We start from the raw sequence: 18,346 nt of genomic DNA, 5'->3' as shown, positions 1-18,346 counted from the left end.
GATCAAAGACTTAAGCATAAGAGTTAAACTAGAAAGCCCTTAGAAAACACAGGGGAAAAGCTTCATCACAATGGATTTGGCAAGAATTTCATGGTTAGGACATCAATGAAAGCAAAAATAGATAAATTGTACTTAGCAAAATTAAAAACTTTTGTGCATCAAAGAACACTATTAACAGAACAAAAAGACAACCTGAAATAACAGAAAATATTTACAAATCATATATCTGATAAGGATCTAGTACCCATAAAATGTTTAAAAAAATTCCTACAACTCAACAACAACAACAACAAAATCCCAGTTAAAATGTAGGCAAAACTTAAACTCTATACCATTATACAACAACTCTCTGTTCCCTGCCTTGTTCCCCAGCCCCTGGCAACAACCAGGCTATCTTCTGTATCTGTGACTTCACTACTCAAGGTATATCATGCAAATAGAATCATAGACTATTTGTCTTTTTGTTGTTGTTGTTTAAGATTTATTTATTTGACAGAGATCACAAGTAGGCAGAGAGGCAGGCAGAGAGAGAGATGGGGAAGCCGGCTCCTTGGCAAGCAGAGAGCCCGATGTGGGGCTCGATCCCAGGACCCTGGAATCATGAGCTGAGCCGAAGGCAGAGGCTTTAACCTACTGAGCCACCCAGGCACCCTCTATTTGTCTTTTTGTAACTGGCTTATTTTAGCATAGTGTTCTCAATGGCCATTCCTGTTGTAGCATGTGTCAGAATTTTCTTCCTTATTAAGGCTAAATAATATTCCACTGTATGTATATACCGCATTTTGTTCAGCCATTTGTCTGTTGATGAACACTTGGATTGCTTCCACCTTTGGCCATGAGATTAATGCAGCTATGAACACAGGTATACAAATATCTCCTTGAGTCCCTGCTTTTGGTAATTTCATTTTTTAATTTTTTGGAGGAATGGCCATAGTGTTTTCTACAGAGGATGTAACATTTTATACTCCCACCAATAGTGTACAGGATTCCAATTTCTCCATGTCCTCACAACACTTGTTATTTTCTGTTCTTTTTTCTTAATAGTAGCCATCCTAATGGACGTGAGGTGGCATCTTGTGGTTTTGATTTGTATCTCCCTAAAGATTAGTGATGTTGAGCATCTTTTTGTGTGCTTATGGGCCATTTGTATATCTTATTTGGAGAAATGTCCATTCAAATCCTTTTCCCATTTTTAAGTTAGATTGCTTTTTATTGTTTAGTTGGAGAAGGTCTTTATATATTCTGGATATTCACCCAACAATGCTGGAGCATTTTAAGACATATTTAAGATTCACCATGCTTATAAATTTAACTTATAAGATTTCCAAGTGTAAATTCCAACAATTATTTGCTAGACAACTGAAATATTTAAAAAAGAAAATAAAAAACATTTAATTTATAAAAGCAAATATTAGCTAGGTTTATAAATAAAAGTGATTTTTTAAAATTTTTTATTTTTTATAAACATATATTTTTATCCGCAGGGGTACAGGTCTGTGAATCGCCAGGTTTACACACTTCACAGCACTCACCAAAGCACATACCCTCCCCAATGTCCATAACCCCATCCCCCTTAAAAGTGATTTTTTAAAAAAGATTTTATTTATTTATATGACAGACAGAGATCACAAGTAGGCAGAGAGGCAGGCACAAGTAGGCAAAGAACGGGAGAAGCAGGCACCATGCCAAGCAGAGAGCCTGATGCGGGGCTTGATCCCAGGACTCTGAGATCATGACTGGAGCCGAAAGTGGAGGCTTAACCCACTGAGCCACCCAGGCTCCCCAATAAAAGTGATTTAAAAATTTTAAAGTGATTGTTAAAATTTGCTACATTTATAAATAGAGTAAGACGTGTAAGTTAAAATTAAAAGTTTAAGGAAGGACTAAATTTAAGTTTAAAAATCAGATTTTAATTTTAAAAATCAAACTAGATCATCTTTCCTGGGCTCCAAACTCACAAAAGAGCCCAGGGAGGTCATACAGTTTGCCCAAGAGTTCAGGAGGCCCCAAATTCATAGCTAAAGACAACTGTGCTGTTGTAATACCTCAAATTTGTATGCCTAGCCTTTGGCTACAAATCACTTTAATAATACTACAGACAACAAAACAGAGATGATGTTTCTAAACATTCACAACTTGTTAGACTTTCTCATCCTCCAAGTTCCTCCAACAGAGACTACATCTCTGTTACAGGCCTGTACTCCAATGCTGAGCTGAAGAGTCCTAGTTCCCATCTCCAAGGACTCACAGTCCTCAACGAGATTGTTCCCTAGGAAACCTGATATTCAGATGCAAGACACAAGCTCCTCCCGCCTGGTGGTGACTTAAATGGTGAATGGTTCACTAGTCCAAGAGAGTCTGTTCAAAGTTAGTTCCCAACCAATCCTAGGGGGGCAGCAGCTCTCCCTCTGCCACGGAAGTTTGGTGAATCAGGACAGCGTCCTCTCCATCTGGGGAGTGAGCCAAACCTTGAATCAACACCTTCCCAGGTTTCTCAGTTTGCCACCAACTCAAGGAAATCCCAAACATGCAAAGTCCCAGCTTACAAAATAGATATAGTAGGCATCAAGAGGATTCCTTTGTCTCACAGATTCCCCAAAGAATTGTGTTTGGCAACGAGTATCCCTTGGGCATTTAAATTCTGATTCTTTCTACTCCTGAAATTCAGTTCCTATGAAACAGGAAGAGACCAGTTATGTGGAAGGAGGGGAACCAGTGGCGCTTTACTTTTGTACTTACCATCTGGGACAGACCCGAGAACCTTGGCCACCTGCCTCAGTTCCTGGATCAAACCCTGGAAGCAGCCTTTACAGAGCAAATGCTGGCAGGGTAGAAACCGGGCCCCCATATCATGCAGGTCCTGTCGGCACACTGAGCAGGTCTGTACCAGGGCCTCCATCTGACCACTCCTGTGTTTCTGGTCAACTAGCGGCAGCCACATAAACCTCATGCCCATATTGGTGCCCATGCTCATGCTGGGGACCGGGGCTCTTCCAGTGATATCCTCACGTGTGAAGCAGTGTGTAGAGCGAGCAAGCTCCACTCCCTGTAAGTGAAGCACAAAGCAGAGTGACTCATTTCTTTTGGGTGGGGGATGTTCCTGAACAGGCCAGGGAGGACTCAGAGAGCTGGAGGCTCGTGCCTTGTAGCCTTCAGGCCTCAGCCTCACACCCTCACCTGAGCTCAAAGAGAGAGTCCAGCATCTCCGCTGTAGGAAGCAAAGTGGCAGAGGTCTGCTAGATTGTGTGCTTCTTACAGGGTTTGTTTACTTTCAAAAGTGTCCAGTATCTACCTGTGCTTCTCTTTATTAGTGGACAGGCTTGAGCTGAAATTTCATTTTGGAAAAGAGAAGGAAATGCATTAAAAGCCAAGTATATGCCAGGGGCTTCCTGTGCTTCCTATGCTTCATCAGTCCTCACAAGTATTCTTGGAAATAGGCATTATGATACTTTCACAAATTAAATAAAGCCATGAGGGACAGGCTGGGGAAGCTGAGGTTCAGAGAGGCTGGGTAATTGTACAAAGACAGGTGGTAAATAGTAAAGTTCAAATTCAAAATCAGACTTCACACTTATTTAGCACAGGGCAGCACAGTAGCCCCATGGAGGTAAGGGCAGTCTGTCTTAGAAGGTTTAAGTGTGGCTGAGTTCATTTCATTAGGCTTTGAGAATACCAAACTCTTTGGTCTCAAACCCCTTTATGTTTTTTAATTATTCAGGACCCCAGAGAGATTTTATTTATTTGGGTTCTATCTATTACTATTTACCATATTATAAATGAAAACTGAGAAAATTAAAACTATTAATTCATGCAAAAACAATAAACCTATTACATGTCAACCTGAATAACGTACTTTTTTGGGAAAAAATTAACTATTTTCAAAACAATAAATTTAGTAAGAAGAGTGACATCATTTTTCCTTTTTGCAAACCTCATTAATATCTGTCTTAATAGGAGACAAATGGAATCCTATACCTCCTTCTTCAGTCAATCCACTCTGTGTTGTTTTGTTTATAGTGTATGAGGAAAATCCAGCCTCATGGGGCTGCACAGTTAGAAAAAAATATGGCTATGTTTAATAGCCTTGTCAGGTAACTGTGCACATTCTTTGATTCTACAAGTAGTAGTTTCTTAGAGGCTGGTTGCCATGTGGAGTCTGAAACTACATCAGTGAACATTTCTTACCCTGTTACATTAAAATCCACTGTACTATCTTGCACTGTGAACTGTTCTTTTACTCAGGCATCATTTTATAACACCAAGCATTTGCCATTTGGAAAATACTGGTTAAATGACTTATGCAGATGCTCTGAGTACTGACGTTTCATTAGACAATAACAAAACATCACACTCTTTGACATTGCCTCAAATCTTACTGAAAAATTCTTTACAAGGAAGATGTCAGACTCAAATAAAGATGTCAGACTCAGAATACCTTTACCAGAATTCTAATTTTTGCTGGGAACTCTAATTTTATCATTGGCAACAAATACTGTCGGGTTTTTTCCTTGAAATGACAGGCTCACTTCATTTTTGAGAAAATACCTGCCAGATTCCCAAGGTTGAATAACCACAGTCTGTCAGTTGTTCTTTCAAGTAAAACTGGTGTCATACAAAAACAAAAACAAAAAACAGGCTAGTTCAGCTTGCAACTCACACTACAGCACATGTGCAGTTCCTCTCTTTGATAAGTAGAAGTGCTTTATGCATTCTTCCAGTTTCTTCACACGGAATATTAAAAACATGTATTCAAGGACTGAAACGTAGTAAACTATTTACTGCTTCGTCATGGACACTCCTAAGTGAGACTCCCTTCTCTTTCCTTTCTCTCTCTTTTCCTGCAAATGCCTGGCAGTGAAGAACAGCATAACTTGTACCAGCATCTTTGGCTTTTTACACACCATCTTTGGTTTTTCCTTTGGCACCAGAGTGAATGCCAACCCAGCGAAAAGGGCAGATAACATCTTAATATTATTATGAAAATGTTTTTGATGCTATGGACACTTGCGGATACCTGTGACCCCATGGACACTAACGGAAGTCTCAGGGACCACCCCCATGCCCCCACCACCTGTCATCGGTCTATAGACAGCACCTTCAGAACTGCAGCATTAGGCTTTAAATAATTACTCTGGGGATTAAATGTGGTGGCATGGCTTTCCAACACCAGTGGGTACTACTCGGGATGAGTATACAAATAAATATTTCATTTCTGTCTTAGGAAAACCAACTGAAGTAACTCTATGAGGATAAGGTTTAAATTAAAGGCATGGCCAAGAAATGGAGTCTCTGATTTGAGGATTGGGGGGTTCCAAAGGACTGAACTTCTACCCCCTTCCTCTGGCTGCTTTTCACTACACCTTAGCTCTTCCCTCTCCTTCCTATCTCCTCTGACCTGCGGAAGAGGATAGAGGATAGAGGAAGGCAGGGGTAGCAAATTCAAATGCTCACAGGGGCTAGCCATACAAATAGTTCCACCTAAAAGAATGTGGGTCCAGTGTTGTCAAACTTTAGTTTTCCAAAATGTCAGAAATCCACATTTTTACTTAAACTCACAAACACTGGCAACTAATTACATTTCAAAAACATGAGAAAACAGCATGAGTCAAACAAAACATACCAGTCATTAGCCTGTGACCTCTGCTTTAAGTCCCAGACAAACATGGACTAAATGAACATTATGTGAAAGTCTGGAAGGACAGAAAACCTCTCATATAACATTACCTTGCTACAAATCCCTTCTTTTAACACCTTACAGCCTGATCTGAGGGTTTCTACAACCTGGCCAAGGAATGGCAGAGCAAGTCATTCCATGTCACACTGGGAGTAAGAATTTCCAAAGACTGTTTGCATGGGTAGGAGAGAACAAAATTAATCATCAAAAACAAGTACTTCAGGCAAAAATGGGGAGAGAGACACACTAGGTAATGAGAAAACATCCACTTGAGCTAGACGGTGTTGAATGCGACATTATTACCTGTGTACTTGTTTACTGTCTCTTCGGACACAGTCCTAGGACATGACTTAGTCTTTCTTGTTCACCCTTGTCCCTGCTCCTCACTACCTGACAGGCATATATAGTGTCTGAACATAGCATGCACTCAATAAATATTTCTAAAATGAAAGAATGAATCTCAGCATTTTTCAACAAGAAAAATAAGATCCAAAGAGAATATGCTGTTTGTTCAATATCATTTGGCTAGCTGGGAAAGGACCCCAAACTTCTGTGTTCCTTCTGCTAATTTTATCATTTGAAATTAAACGAAAACCCCAGTATTTAAGCCCTTCTTTATTGTGCTATTGGATAAACTGCCCTCTAATGTACACAAATTCCTCTCTTCACATTTTGTTATTCTGAGTTTAATGGCAGCAAGGTTTTCCATCCTAGCTTCCAACAAAACTCTAGGAATGCATTTTCCATGTATTACCATGATATGTTTTTTTAAGGTTTTATTTATTTATTTGACAGGCAGAGATCACAAGTAGGCAGAGAGGCAGGCAGAGAGAGGGGAGGGGAAGCAGGCTCCCCGCTGAGCAAAGAGCCCAATGTGGGGCTTGATTCCAGGACCCTGGGATCATGACCTGAGCTGAAAGCAGAGGCTTTAAACCACTGAGCCACCCAGGTGCCCCGTAACATGATATTTTTTAAAAATCTATTCAACACAGCACAGAAAGACTCTCGGAAATTAGATTATTTTTACTTTGTGCTGAAGACAACTCTGTGGTCCTGTGGATTTTCCTCCAAATGCCATATTGCCATATATCAACAACTACTTATAGAGGCAAAAACAACCACAACAAAAACAAAACAAACAACAGCAACAAAACCACCTGAACCTGGTAGTTGAAAGTGGTAACTATACATGCTACTGGTGCATAAATTACTACAATCCATTTGGGGGGGGGAAACAGCATAAAATGAATTATAAAAATATTCATACCCTATAATACAGCCATCTCACTCCTGGGAATTTACCCTAAACAAGTTATTCAATAGAATAAAAAAACCACATACACACAAATGTTCACTGCATCACTGATAGCAGAGGACATGATAAGAATAACAACAACAACAACAACAAAAACAGGAGAAAATGGCTTGGTAAATTATAGTATATGCTGAAGATAAATTAGTCTTAAGCTATTAATAATAATAATCATGAAGACCAGGTAGTGATTCAGAAAAAATGTCATGATATCAAATGAAAAGCAGAATACAAAAGGATTTGTGTGCTACAATCATCAGCTTTGTAGGTAGCTATTTTTCCATGAAAGGTAATATTCAGACATAAAAAGAGCATTGTAAGGTATTGTGATTCAAGATGGTTTTTTTTAACATTTTTTTTAATGTTTCACTGACTTTTCTATTATATGCAGTTCTTAAAAATCCTTTCTGAAATAAATTTGGATTTCTCAGTTTTTCCAGCATTCTCACTTAAAAAGAACAGAAACCCTCGGTCTTCCCATCTTAAATGAACAATCCTCTACTTGAAAAAGGAAAGCAACATATTTCCAAATGTCTGAACCTAAAGACGGAGTGCAAGTAAACTGGATCCACCCATTTTGTGGTTGCTGTCAGAAGGACTGCTGAGAACTCAGGAACCCAGAGGGTAGATGAAGAAAGAGGGATCACAGGGCCCTCTTCAGGGTGGGGGTGTGTTCATAAGGTACCCTGGAGAAAGGTCTGGGGTACCAAAAAGTTCAGCACATTTACCTGTCTCGCCAGGTTGCTGCCTGGCATCATCTCCCTTCTGCTCATTTCACAGGTATTTTCCGAGGCCCTGACTCTCTGGGGGAGCCCAAATGCCTGAGATGTCACAAGGCCACGCTCTACTTCAGAAGAGATGTCACAGAGAAGCAGGCCTCTCAGAGGTCAAGTCTCAGGGTCATGTTCCGTGTGCCTGAGTGGAGAAGGACGGGTCACCAAATGCCTAATGTCTGAATGCTTCTCGGTGTCAAACTTCATTTGTTCTCTCAGAGCTAGTCAACCTAGGGAAACTGACCTGCACTGACAAAACACACATAAGCCTTATGTTAAAGCTATAGGATTTCCTTGGGAATGAAAGGGAGCCTTCTAGAAACCAGAGCCAGACGATTGCCCAGGGCATGCCCTCTACCCTGGAGATGAAACCACCAATGAGAAGAGCATTAAGTGAACACAGAACCCAACAGAGTGCTGGTCCACTCAGGGAGAATTTCCATTCTGATGGATGGCCTGAGGGGTAGAATATAGCTCCTCTATACCCATGGAAGCTGGCAAAACTACCCAGAAGTAGTGCTCATGACCCAGAACCCTACCACTACCCCTGGACAGTCTTGGTCCTTGCTCTAGTCCTCCTTACAGGACACTTGATGGTTACCTTTCATTCCCAGAGCTCTGCCCAGCTTACCTCCATTCATAGACCATGTTCCCAAGGATAGCTCAGTTCGTCTCTTGTGCCCTTAATGGCCAGATCTGATTCAAATAGGGAGTGATCTCTTCTTAGGTCTCACCCCCCACTCTCAAGGCCACTCTTTCTGCTGGTCACAGGCAGTATGTAATCAAGGACTGAAGGACTGATGAAGACCATAATGCTGTGAGGTCAGAGAGGGAGTGGTCACTGAGGTAAAAACAGATCTGGAAAGAGAAGACTAAAGACTAGGTAGGCCCAGGCTCTTTCTCTTGACAGCTTTGTAGCCTCTGGCAAGTCATTCAACCTTCAGTGCCACAGTTCTCTCATTCTTATTCATAAAAGGGTGCTGGTAGTGCTGACCTCTCAGGCAAATACATTTTGTAAACTGCAAGGTGTACTTGGCTATTATCATTGTGGAAGAAGCAGAATATAAGGTGGGCCTTGAAGGCTGAGGAAGATTCAGGATATCTGATCAGGAAGAAGATGAGCACTACAGACGTGAGAAATGGCACCAGCACAGGCAAAAAGGCAGAAGAGATGTTTCAAGTCTGGCTGCAGGAAAAACCTCCCGTAAGAGAAGCTGAGGTTAGTTTGGAAAGGCAAGTGGGCTGTATTCTGTTGTAATAGGGAGCTATCCAACTTTTTTGATCAAATAAGTGAAAGGATGAAAGCCATGTTTTGGGAAGATGAACCTGGCAGAGATGTGAAGGATAAATGGATTGGAGGAGGGTTAGAATGCAGCCAAGATGGCCACAGAAAGCTGCTGAACTCAAGAGACATGATGAGGGTCTTAATGAAGGGAGTGGCTTGGGGGCTTAACAGGAGGAAGCAGATCTGAGATATAGAACAAAAGGGTATGGTGACAGTGTATTAGGGGAAATGAAGGCTTGGGAACAATTTTCAGGTCTCCCTGACATCACTATCTAGGTGGACAAGGGTGCCACTCACCAAGATATAGTATAAAGAAGGCACCAGTGAGCAGAGAAGACTGAAGTCTTTGAATATGTTTACCAGGTTTGTCTCTAGAATGTTCAAGGAATAATAATCAGAGATTAAGTAAATACAGGAGTGTAGAGCTCAGCAATGGAGATGTGAATTGAGGACACCCAAAATAAGCTCACCCAAGGACTGTGTACTGTGAAAAGTTAAGAGAGGCAAGGACCAGAGGTTGAAAAATAGCAACACTTAAATGATTAATAAAGTTAAAAGAACCTGAAAAGACTAAGAAATGGCCAGAGAAATATGAAGAAGAGAAGTTTCTAAAAGGAGTCAAAGAGGTAAAGTACAACAGAAAGAATGAGTGGTCAAAGGAATGGGAAGAGTCCATCCAATTTGTTGTTGTTGTTTTTAAGATTTTATTTATTTATTTGACAGAGAGAGACTACAAGTAGGCAGAGAGGCAGGCAGAGAGAGAGAGAGGAGGAAGCAGGCTCCCCGCTGAGCAGAGAGCCCAATGCAGGACTCGATCCCAGGACCCTGAGATCATGACCTGAGCCGAAGGCAGAGGCTTAACCCACTGAACCACCCAGGCGCCCTCAATTTGGTATTTTTTAATTGATGATTTGAGTCAGAGTGGTGTGCCTGAGGGCTAGATTGCTGCGGAGTAAACAATGAATGGGAAATCAACAAATGGACAGAATTCAGACTACTCTTTTGGGGAGCTTGACTGTAAAGGAAAGAGTAAGGGTGCTAGGTAGGTATCAGTCAGGGAGAATTTAGGATATTTCGCTAAAACATGTTACCTGACAGGAACGGGGTAGGGAAGATACACACATAGAGCAATTGAAAGAATGGGATTTTGGACACCTGTTGAGACTGAGAAATGGCTCTTCCACTGAGTGAGGTGACAGTAAGTACATTCAGTCACGTTAATTTGTTGAAGGTTGCTACATGCCAGGAACTGGGAGTGCGTGGATACAAGAAAATAATCCTGAACTACCACGGAATTTGGTGGAGAAGGGAAGACAAATGTGGTCGACAATTATATAAGAGCTGCCTACGAGACTGCGTGCGGGTACACGTGGGAGAAGTAAACAACAATGGCTGAATGGGCCAGAGAAGTTTCGCAGGTTCGAGGTTGAGCAGGGGTTCCCTGGTGCGAGAGAGAGAGGGTCACGGCCATGTCAGGTAGATTCAAGTGAAAATTAAAATTTGGTGGTTAGAAAAAAGTACTTAAGAGTCTGCATTAAAAGGACCATAAAGCAATCAGGTATATAGATCCCTGAAGTATTAAGTATTGTTCAAACTGGGGATGCCCAGGATGATTGCACAAAGGCAAAGGTGGAATTAAGACCGAGTGCGTCCTCGGGTGTGGGTGAGCAGGTGCCGGTGGGTGGCAGACACCTAGGAAAGGGCTCAAAGGGAGCAGAGCGAGATACCCGGTGGGCACACTGAGGGTCAGACGGCGCCTCGCGAATCCGCAAGGCTGCCAGAGAACAAGCAAACAACCGCTACCGCTAGAGCCTAGCAGACCACAAAGAACGCGAGGCGCGAGGAATGGCTCAGAGTTGGGCGTTTGGCGAAGACCTGAGTGAGATACGGTGGCTTAGGCGGGTTCCAGAGCAGAAGCGCCGCGACGGCGTGCAGCACACAGCGCCCCAAGCCCCGGATTCAGCGACAGCTATCAGCCTCAGAACCTGAGGGAATGCGGTCTGCGCGCGCAAGGAATTCCGGCCGCCACCGCAACCCCGACTCCGCTGAGAAGTCCAGCTCAAAGAAGGGACAGCCTAGTCTGGCAGTCACGCGAGACCCGCGAGACCTACGAAACCCGCGAGACTCAAGAGACCCCGCCCTAAGCCCGGCCTCCCTGCCGGAAGTGAGTCTCGTTGGCTCCGCCCCCCTCATCGGTACCTCGCGAGATTTCGCAAAAACATCCCTTTTCCGTCTGGGCTGCCGACATGGTAGGTGGTTCTTTTTGTGCCTCTGCTTAGTTGCGGGTGCAGGCCGCGAGCACTACTAGAGTTGCACCCAGCCACCTACCCCCGATCTTGGCCCGGCTTTCCAGGCTGTCCATGGCGGACCTCAGGGCAGGGTGGCCGGCATCGGCCCTGGAGTCGGGCCGCGTGCTTTTCCTGGGTTCGAATCTCTTGAGACACGGGGACCCGCGCGCTCGGGCGCCGCCTTGATGAGGCCGCATGGCCCCGGGCCAGTCCGTAACTTCACCTTTGCTGAATGTGACCCAGCGCAGATACTTGATCCCCAAAGCCTACAGACCCTTCGCACACGGTCAAGCTCGCCCTCTGCCCCATCTCCCTTTGGCCTTATCACCAAGCACCTTTTTCCATACAGCCTTCCAGACTGAGGAAGACCCGGAAACTTCGGGGCCACGTGAGCCACGGCCACGGCCGCATCGGTAAGTGTCGGCATCCCATCCTGGTCGGCTTTGAGCTCTCCCCGCTGGGTACTTAGCTAGCCGGGAAGTGGGTAGGGTAGAAGTGGGTTCGCCTTCTGCGAATTTGACTTAGCGGCTGATTTTTTTTTTTTTTTGGTAGAATTTTTAGAATTCTCTACAGTACTCCACTTGAAGAGAATTTAACATCAGTTGGGGGAATGAAATTTGGTTGGGGCAAGGTGTTAATTTGTCGAAGGCATGGAGTACTGTGGATAGTGCTGTGATGTGGAACATTGCAAAGAGATGTTTAACCCGTAAACTTGAGGGAATAGCAGTGCTTAAAGAGGTACTGTAGACTGGGAACAAGATAAGTAAATATGTAGAAGTGTGGGGAAAGGAGAAGAATTGAGGGGCTGGAGAAGGCTATAGCCATGTAGCTTTGTATTCTTGCAGGCAAGCACCGGAAGCACCCAGGAGGCCGGGGTAATGCTGGTGGCATGCATCACCACAGGATCAACTTCGACAAATAGTGAGTGTTTCTTGGCTTGTGCTTCTCCTGGCACTGACAGTTTGGAGTTAGGGGCAGAGGGTTGGCTCAGGACACCTTCAATGGGAAGAAAGCCTCTTGCCACTGGAAAACCTTGTGTGTGGCTGAGTTTTACCAAGTTAACATTTGATGCAAACTGAGAACTTTTCATCGAGGCTAGAGTCACGCTTGGGTATCCGCTTATTGCCTTAGTGTGCTAGAGCCCTCGAAGAGTAATTGCTGACCTTATTCACTGGCTGTGACCCTCATGGCATAGTCAGTCACCGGGTTAGTGACATCAGATTAACTATGCACCTCCTAGATTGACTTATGTCCCCAAATTTGTTTAGAAAGTCTCTTATCACAAGAATGTGTAAAATTGCCATAAAATACTGTCAAGTGATCTTGAAGACCTCTAGTCTTGGCATTGCCTCTGACTTTTTCAGTGACTTCTCCTGGTTCCATGAAATAAGGCTAGTCTTCTACTCCCGAGCATCTTTGGTGGCTTCTTTTTTAAATATTTGTTTTAGTTCAACAATGGATAGAATACCTGCTATGTCACTGTTGTACAGCAGTGAACAATTTACACTGAAACTAGGAGAGATGAACAATGAAGAGATGAACAATGTGTATCATCTTACACATCACTTCTTAATTGGAGTCAGGTTATAAAAGTGATTGCCCTTCTCTTCCTAGTCACCCAGGTTACTTTGGAAAAGTTGGTATGAGACATTACCACTTAAAGAGGAACCAGAGCTTCTGCCCAACTGTCAACCTTGATAAACTGTGGACCTTAGTCAGTGAGCAGACACGAGTAAATGCCGCCAAAAACAAGACTGGAGCTGCTCCTATCATTGATGTGGTGCGATCGGTGAGTGAAGGAATAGTTGTTGACTTCATATTGTCCTTGCCTCTCAAAATTCTGGATAATCTAATCTATTTGATGATCTATATGGAATCTCTACCCAGTTACCTATTAGACTATTTCATCTTTTGATAGAATTTCCACAGGTAATCTTTAAAATCAGTAATCTTATCCCCACTGTTACTGCCCTGATTTATACAGGTTTGCATTTCTGGTCTAAGCTTTTGGCAGTATCTTGGCTCTGATCCCTCTTAGACAGCCCCGCTTATGTGAGGCACAGCTCTTGGTCCTTTATGTCCCTTACAGAATAAAATCCTGAGATGTTTGTTTTTTATGGATTTCTGCTATCTGAAGAGATTTCCACACACCCCAGAACAGTGATGACAAAGCATTTTTGTATGTCTTTTGGAGTTCCAGTCTTGTCTCAGTTTTACCTCCCATGGGTATGGAGATAGTCTAAATCCTAAAGGGGCTTTTGGTTAAGTTTTAAATACCTTTCCCCAGCCTACTTAACACTCCTTGAGCAATTTTGATGGTCAGGACTTCTTGGAACCTTGCTGGGAATGTAGTCTTTATTTTTGCTTATCACCTGGTAATTGAATAGGGTGGGGGAGATGTTTGCTTGAGGCTAGAGTCACATCCTGACACATCTCTTGTCCTGGTGTGCTAGAGTCCTCAGAGAGAATCTGCTGGTCTTGATTCACTGGCGAGGGCAGTCAGTGCCCCCGGTAGTGCCCAGATCAGAAACATGCTGTCCTAGCTCCTAGGTGGCATAGACTGGCAGGCACCTTTCTTCATCCAGGGAGTTGTCATCTGCTGTGGTGTGTATTAAAGCTTTTTTTTTTTTTTTTTTTCCCTATTCCTGCAGGGCTACTACAAAGTTTTGGGAAAGGGGAAACTCCCAAAACAGCCTGTCATCGTGAAGGCCAAATTCTTCAGTAGAAGAGCAGAGGAGAAGATCAAGGGTGTCGGGGGCGCCTGTGTTCTAGTAGCTTGAAGCCCCGTGGGGAGAGGTTCATTAAATGCTAACAAGTGCTTTTCTTTTCTGGTCTGGGTGTAAATTCTTTAGCACCCCTACCTCCTGACCTGTATATCAGAAACCCACCTAATGGATTTCCAGGAGTAAGGGTATGAGGGCCTGAGACTCGGTCAGCTCCCCTCAGAAAGTGTGGAAGAGAGAGCACCAGCACTTAGAGGACTTGGCCCAGTACCTAACTAGAACATTTTCATTTATAAAGTGAGAATGATAGCACATGTATGTATCTTAGAGTTAAAAGACCAGTTTGCATTGTATATTCTGAATTTACAATGAGTGGGAGAATACACCCTTTAACTGTAATACATGGCTCAAAAGGGGATATTCGGTTAGTTATGTTCTGTTAAAGTAAGCTCTTACCCAGCATGGGACTTGAACTCAAGGCCGTCAGATTAAGAGTTACTTGCTCTACCAACTGAGCCAGTCAGGCACTCCAAAAGGGAAAACTCAGTTTTGTTTTGTTTTGTTTTTGTCAGAGAGAGTGAGCATAGGCAGACAGAGTGGCAGGCAGAGGCAGAGGGAGAAGCAGGCTTCCTGCTGAGCAGGAGCCCGATGTGGGACTCCATCCCAGGATGCTGGGATCATGACATGAGCCGAAGGCAGCCGCTTAACCAACTGAGCCACCCAGGTGTCCCAGGAAAACTCAGTTTTGATGGGGCATTCTAAAGAGTGGACAAAGTGATAGGATTGAAGCGATTGTGAAGGATATAATTCCTGAGCCTAAGGTTTTTCCTCCTTGACTCTGTCTTTTATCATACCATTCCAGAATCTTGAGAGGGGGCCCAGTCTGAATCTTAAACACATCGGGGCTTTTACACATGAAAGTGGTTTGGGATCTAAAAAGCATTTGTCAGGATGTACATATCCCTGTGTATTAATGTTCAAAGAACTACATCATGAGATGCTAAAGATTCTAGTCTGAAATTAGCATAGAATTTGGGAAAGCCAGAAGCTGTACTTGGGCTTTCTGAGGTTTGTATCCTACAAAAATGAAATGGTGACCAGTGCTTGTGTGCAGATAGGACCTTCAGATCTCAGGGTAAATTATAATTTGCTACAGTTTTTCTAGTTCTTTCCAAAAATTGTGACGTTTTCTTTGGCCCCAAATAAAGTTGGTGTCTACAACCCTGGCCAAAAAAAAATAGGATGACACTTAAAATGCGACTAGGTTTGAGTGGTGGTTTCTTAGTCCTCTAGGGTGATATGTGGGCTGGGAACCATGACTTCTGATGGGACAAATTTGTGACAATCTTTAGAGGATTCTGCAGACCCCCAAGTAAAAGGAAAATGGACAGCAAACTTAGTGATTTGGTTGAAAAGTGTGCAAAGGCTTTACTCAGTTGGACAAACTGGATAATTCAGATTTGATCTTTGATGATGGAGAAAGGCAAAACTGGTCCCTTAGTGTCTTGGAGGACATACAATCTGGAAGCTGAGGTCATGGATCTGAAATGGGTTGTAGTTGATATTGATACTAAGAGAATTAAATGTCTGATTATAATTACACAATGAAGAGTCTAAAAATATCGAGATACAGATGGGGTTTGAGCTTTTGACCCAAATCTTAACAGCTGTGTGTGGCATCTTTAAAGACTGAGGATTGTGTGGATTAAAATGGAAGTACTTAACCTTTTCAACTTCCTGTGAACGATTATGGGAGTGGACAAATTAATCCCCATGGTCTGATAAGGGAAAATGATCAAGCAGAGAGAAGAGCAAACATGCTATCCAATTTGGGAAAGTTAAGCAAAATAAGTGAGTGTAGTTAGGGACTGGGCTGCAGTGGGAGGTGGAGCAAAGAAAATGGGAATGAGAAAGCAGGAGTAGGATTCAGAAAATTAAATGGATAGGACTTTGCAACTGGATGAATTGGGGTGGGGCTGGCAGCTAAATGGTTAGGCCTGGACAGGTAGGATTTAGCCCATATGTGAAAACAAGTCCCTTAGAAGCCAGTTTATTACCAAGAAATTTACTGTGTAGCATCACTACCCATAAACATGGTGGGGTTAAGTGGGATAATACCTATCCTTGTATGGAGGTGTAGATGGCCAGGCTGAATGTGAAAGTCCCTCATCCATTTTAAATAGAAGATAATCCAGATACCATGCCATCCCACCTGGCCTTGGAAGGACAGCTGAAGCAGACTCTCCAGCTTGCTTACTCAAGTACCAACAACTAATAGCTGGCAGATGCTTTGATTCAGGTGTTAATCTTGTCGAGGAAGCCAGGAGACAAAACCGTACTTTCCTGTTGCAAATGAAAAGCACAGACCTATAGGGACCACTTGGCTTGTTTGATGGGACCAAGCGCAAACCTTACACTTTGACTTTATATTTGCATCAAAGGGGCCACTGCTGAGATACAGTCCACGCTGAAGAAACAAATGAAGCTGCCAAGCTGCTTAGTCTGTGCTGCAGGCAGAGGCCCACACTGCCACTGGTCTTTTTAGTGGCTGATCTGGGTACAGGGTCAATAGAAGTCTTCCCATAAACGAAGGCCAGAGCGTTGTCAGATAACCTCCAAGTCCGTGGTCTTCAACCATGTCTACCTTCCTCTAAAGACTGGTAAAATAACGTCACCTAGCCCATCAGGCTGACCTGCTTATTTTCTATAGCTTGGATTGCTAAGGATAGGATTTCTGGCCTAATGTACATGTGCTTTAGATACATTTTCATACAAACCTCGGAGCTGAAGCTTTAAAAAGATAACTTGTCGATATCGGACTCGACCCCATTTTCAAAATCCGCTAACGGATTTTACTTACTTGATGGCCAGGCCACACAAAATCAGCCCCTGGTCTGAAAACCCCTGGTGTGCCTAAGGGCGCACCATCGGCGGAAGGCGGACGACAACGGAGACGGCAGAGGCCACAGCCCTACAGAGCCTGAGGCTCCCGCAGCTGCCCTTGTGGTTTACACGGCCCTACTTCTGCGACGCCATCACACAACACCCACCTCTTCTCGCCTCAGCCCCGGAGAACCACTTCCTGAGGGTGTAAGGTTCTGGTTCCGGGGTCACATTAACCTCACCCGCTCCACGACCGGAAGCACGTTCGGCACCGGTTCCTTCCGTGGGCGCAGCCAGTTCCGGAATGGGCGGAGCCTGGCTTGTCGAGCGGCCGGGAGACTTTCCTAGGCATGGCGGGAGGTTTAAGTCGGCGGCTCTCGGTGGGCGTGGGCCCCTTCAGAACAGGGGGCCGGGCCAACCTTGCGACGCTTATGGAAACATGGTTTTTATATTCACGTCAAACACGGGAATTTCCAAACTTCTCAGAATTAGCTTGTTAATTGGTTGTCAAAAAGATGAGCGCCAATTACGACGTTCACGGTACCTGGGACACCTGCTTGTACGTACATGGAGATGGAAATGGGAGGACATAAAACTGAGAAGGCATTTCTAATGAGCTGTGTGAGGTGGGGGAGATGTATGTTTTGATAGTTTGAGTTTCTTGCTTAACCAAATGCATATTTAATATAATATATTTAATAGAATATAAAAAGCAATATAAATGGACAGAAAATAATTTCCAAGTTACCAGAAACTTGCCAGTACCGAAATGTAGTATTTTCTCTTGGTCTAGAATTTTCATGACTTTTTTTTAAGTTTTCATGACCTTTTAAGTGACACTCACCCCCACCTCCATAGGCAAATAAGATGTTTAGGAAGGCATACTACTACTTTGGCTCTAGAAACTAATTTCGTGTATCACCTTTATTAAGAATGTAAATTGAATTCTGGCTCTGTTTTATGGCCCAATTTTTGTTTTACTTTTATTTCGCCCCCTCCTTTTTTTTTTTTTTTTTTTTTAAATACTGCTTCTGTATCTTTATAAATAAGTCATTTGGGTACAAGTTACAAGTCACCATGTAAAAGGATATTATTATTAGCAAAAATTTGAACTGAGCTGTGATTATAATTAGAATGCTTTTGGGGGAGCCCTAATTCCAATATAAGCTGGAGTTGGAATAATATGGCTTTCCAAAGATACTCCTTCAAAATACTGCCTTTAAGGAACCCAGATTCCTCATTTTGACACTACAGTTTACCAGAGCATGCATATTTAGTTTAAGAACAAACAAACAAAAAGGCATTTAGGAAGATGTATTGGGAACCTGCCCTGCTCTAAAAGTTACCAAAGTGATTAAGAAGAAAACCCAGGGCCTTTATTGACTCCAGAATAGAAGAGGGCTGACAC

The 18,346-nt window shown here is 43.2% G+C and overlaps 2 protein-coding genes and 2 non-coding genes across 4 annotated transcripts in view; 3 read left to right on the top strand and 1 right to left on the bottom strand.

Moving 5' to 3' along the window:
* TRIM66 (tripartite motif containing 66) overlaps positions 1–8,543 on the bottom strand; it is a 56,726-nt gene extending 48,183 nt beyond the window's left edge. The window contains exons 1-3 of the mRNA XM_059408836.1: positions 8,391–8,543; positions 7,715–7,901; positions 2,740–3,046 (exon numbers count right to left, since the gene is read on the bottom strand). Coding sequence (XP_059264819.1) covers positions 2,740–3,046; positions 7,715–7,759 — 352 coding nt within the window. The 5' untranslated portion in view covers positions 7,760–7,901; positions 8,391–8,543. The remainder of the gene's footprint in view (positions 1–2,739; positions 3,047–7,714; positions 7,902–8,390) is intronic.
* A 2,704-nt stretch (positions 8,544–11,247) lies between these two features.
* RPL27A (ribosomal protein L27a) lies at positions 11,248–14,156 on the top strand. The gene is made up of 5 exons (XM_059408824.1): positions 11,248–11,293; positions 11,682–11,745; positions 12,178–12,253; positions 12,947–13,121; positions 13,984–14,156. The coding sequence occupies exons 1-5, from the start codon at positions 11,291–11,293 to the stop codon at positions 14,110–14,112; spliced, it is 447 nt and encodes a 148-aa protein (XP_059264807.1). The 5' UTR covers positions 11,248–11,290; the 3' UTR covers positions 14,113–14,156.
* LOC132009523 (small nucleolar RNA SNORA3/SNORA45 family) lies at positions 12,421–12,551 on the top strand. Its single transcript, XR_009401989.1, has one exon. It is a non-coding gene; the product is annotated as a small nucleolar RNA SNORA3/SNORA45 family (small nucleolar RNA).
* On the top strand, positions 13,737–13,867 carry LOC132009522 (small nucleolar RNA SNORA3/SNORA45 family). The gene has a single exon (XR_009401988.1). It is a non-coding gene; the product is annotated as a small nucleolar RNA SNORA3/SNORA45 family (small nucleolar RNA).
* Positions 14,157–18,346: the final 4,190 nt, after the last annotated feature.

Source organism: Mustela nigripes, chromosome 1 (assembly GCF_022355385.1).
Source record: "Mustela nigripes isolate SB6536 chromosome 1, MUSNIG.SB6536, whole genome shotgun sequence".
Lineage (NCBI taxonomy): Eukaryota > Metazoa > Chordata > Mammalia > Carnivora > Mustelidae > Mustela > Mustela nigripes.
Note: the sequence above shows the minus strand (reverse complement) of the source record. Positions and strands in the feature narration are given on the sequence as shown.